Genomic DNA, 3473 nt, shown 5'->3' with positions numbered 1-3473 from the left:
AAAGCAAATAAGGTATAAATGAGTACATCTAAAAGAACCCAGTCCTGGTGGCACCAGGTACACCTAAAATAATTTAAGAACTATGACTTCGAAGTTTAGCATCCTATTGCCTCATTCTAAAAACAATAATTTTTTAACCCCGACTATACTTTAGAATCATCTGAACTCTGACAAATACAAATACAGCCAGCTCCATGGCCTGGTGGCTGAGGCAGCCAAATGCCCTGTGGTTTGAGTCCTCGATCCAGAGGCTTGAGAAATACACCAGGCACATATGCACGTGTGCCCAAAATACTAAAAGGAGTGAGAAACAGAAGGGGACTGAGGCATGCCTATTCTCACGGTGGGGGGCTATCTCCTCTCCCTGTTTAAAAAAAGGGACAATGTTCAGAACCCATTCAGAGTCAGATTTAATTGGTCTCAGATGAAATCTGGACATTTATATTTCTTAGGTCTCCACATAAATGAAGTCACACTATGTCTGAGCCCCCAAAATCTAAAATGATCACACCTTACCTCTTTGCATATATGCTAGCTAAATTCTTGCCTGAACAAATCAATTCTAGATAAAACCGCAATTAATTGGCAAGCCTGAAAGCCAATCTTGCTCCCTTTAGGTCTTTCAACATCTCTACGTAAGTAAATATTTTAATCAATACGAACTGTGTAAACAGCTTTAATATAAAGGGGAAACACCAAGAAATGTAAAGTATTAAAAAATCTCACCTCTGTTATCTAAAGCATTCATAACCAATATGAACTGTCGAAAAAATTCCACATTATAGTCAGGGCTACAAAACAAAACAAAACAAAGTCACCACAACAACTGATCTCCAACATACAATATAGAGTTCTGAAAAACATTAATAATGTAATAACGATGCAAAGGTAATTGACTTTAGGGGTATATAACATACATATAATAAGGTTTGACCTTTTCCCAAACATAAGCACATATTAAAGAAATTATTTCCTCTAAATTCCTATCCTTTTTGGCCAGCTACCTAGGGTATAACAGCAGGATCTCAAACTGGCAGAAAGATGGCATGACTTCACTAGTTCCACCAGGCATTCTCTGGGCAGCAAGTGCCTGGGAACATACAAAGAACATATTCCCAGGATCTGCTTGGCTTCTGGCTTCACCTCACATGGTCAGGATCAGGCAGGGTTCAGGCCTCTAGGGTCCCTGCTTTTAGCATCATTGGGAAAGCAACACAGGGTAAGATGGTTATAGTTCTACATGGGCAGGTTTGGAGGGCAAACATCCAGAGACTGAAAAATAAGCTGGTTTAGATAACAAATGCCCTGAGAAAGTGTAAGATTATAATTCTAGTAACTCAGTGACTACTACTATTTACTTGTGAGTTGGGAAACAACTCAATAAAGGATAATTTAGGCCCAGAGTTCGTTTGCTCCACCATCTCCAAAATTCTATATTTACATTATTTATCTTTACTGAGATAAGTATATTTATACATTGTCAAAACTACTGTCCCACAATTCCCAGTGTTACATTACAGAGTCCTAAACAGATAAGTTGGGGAGAAAAACTTTTAAAACGAAGGAGGCAGGGCCAGCAGGTAGCCTGGGTGGTTAAGGGGCTAGATTCCCATATAACTGAATTCAAGTCCCAGACCTGGCAGCTTGAACATCACAACAAATAAAGAGATCAAAGAAATTAATTAAAAAAAAAAAAAGGTGGCAACATTGAAACCAATCAGATTGAGAGCTATATTTAGAAAAGTCTGAATCACCATATATAATGATATTTCATAGTTCAAATGATTAAAGCAAAAAAAAAGTGTCCTTTTTAAGTTTCCTAATAATTTATTAAAAATATTAAAATATACTATTGTCTAAACCAGTCTAATCATATACATAAACTGATAAAAAGAATGCCATTTAACTTACTTGGGCTTAAACTACATTTTAATTAGTCCAGAAAAATCCTTTTAAAAAAAGCAGAATGAGGGGCCAGCAGGTGGCGTGGTGGCTAAGAGCGCCGGACTCCCACATGGCTAACCATGGTTCAAGTCCCAGACCTGGCAGCTTGATTCTCACTCTTCTCTTGCTCACTCTGTTCCTCTCGGTGAAATTTAAATAAATAAGTAAATAAAGTTTTTCTTTTTTCTTTTTTTTTTCCAAAAAAAGGCAAAATGATTTTGAGCCCATACATTTGGATAATAAAAATACATTATACTCTAAAAGTTTAATAAAAATTCAAAGTGATCACAACTTTGCAACATAATAATTAGAACATACTTCATGATGCTGTCATGGTAAGCTATTATGTTAGCTTTCGGGTAAAACTGCAGTACACTTTCTTTAGCAACCTGAAAAGACAAACGACACTAAATTACTATAATACTTCTGTTTGTACTTGAAATCTAATTTTGACAAACACGATAATGTTTCAACTATTTACATAGTACTTTATTTACAATAAACACTTAAGTAATACAAAAGTGTGACAAAATTTAATTAAGTCACACACACATATTTATAAAATAACAACAGAAGCCCTCCCCCATATCCCACATACACTTGCACACAAACTGCAAGTTTAACAAAAATATAAAAAGCAATAAGCAGTGCCACCATTCATTCACTCAACAAATATTTACTGAGCATGTTTTATATACCAGGATCTGTAAAAATCACATGTGAGCCAAAGAGATATTAACCAAACAGACATTCATGTAAATTTAACTACAAGCTAAAGGTGACAGAGAGAAAAAGTAATGGTTGTCATGACAGAACTGACTTACTGGCTAAAAGGTTTAGGAAAAACATCCCTGGAGAAGGGAACCAAAATATGAAAAGGAAAAGGAGAAACAAGTAGGCGTTTGCCAAAAAAGTTGGGAGAGAAGCTAAGAGAAAAAATGTCCCCGTCCCTGAATCATGAAGAAACACTTAAGGAACCTAAGAAAGGTCAGCCTGACCAGAGCCCCAAGGGAAAATGTCTTGTTTTAAATGGGACAATAGGCTGAGACCAGCAGATGGCACAATGGTTATGTTGTTGGACTCAAAACATAGTTGGCGCAGTTTGAGCCCCAGAATCAGTGCCTTAAAACTCACGCCGGATGCATGTGCGCACATGCCCAAAATCCCGAGAGAAGGGATTGTGGTGTGGCCACTGCCCTAGGGGTTGATTTATTGCTTTCTGTCGTGCCCATGTGCCCTTAGCAAAAATCCCTCTTTAAAATAAGTAAATGGGGGACCAGCAGTTAGCGTAATGGCTATGCTGCTGGACTCCCACATAGTTGACCACAGTTCAAGTCCCGGACCCGGTGGCTTAAAACTCACGCCGGGCGCATGTGCATGCGTGCCCAAGATCCCGAGAGGAGAATGGAGGAGAAGAGATTGCGGGGTGACTATCCCCCATTGGGGGTGATTTCTCGCCTTCTGTCTCTATGTCTCTCTCTGTCTGTCTGGCGAGCGCACGCGCCCTATAGCAAAAACCTCTCAAAAAA

The 3473-nt window shown here is 38.4% G+C and overlaps 1 protein-coding gene across 1 annotated transcript in view; it reads right to left on the bottom strand.

Moving 5' to 3' along the window:
• UBA2 (ubiquitin like modifier activating enzyme 2) overlaps nt 1–3473 on the bottom strand; it is a gene marked incomplete at its 5' end in the record, with an annotated part of 39227 nt that overhangs the window by 34678 nt on the left and 1076 nt on the right. The window contains 2 exon segments of the mRNA XM_014585434.1: nt 727–791; nt 2263–2333. Coding sequence (XP_014440920.1) covers nt 727–791; nt 2263–2333 — 136 coding nt within the window.

The sequence above is a fragment of the Tupaia chinensis genome, unplaced genomic scaffold (genome assembly GCF_000334495.1).
Source record: "Tupaia chinensis unplaced genomic scaffold, TupChi_1.0 Scaffold149922_1, whole genome shotgun sequence".
In the NCBI taxonomy this organism is placed as follows: Eukaryota; Metazoa; Chordata; class Mammalia; order Scandentia; family Tupaiidae; genus Tupaia; species Tupaia belangeri.
The sequence above is the reverse complement of the archived record's forward strand: the minus strand, read 5'-3'. Positions and strand labels throughout refer to the sequence as shown.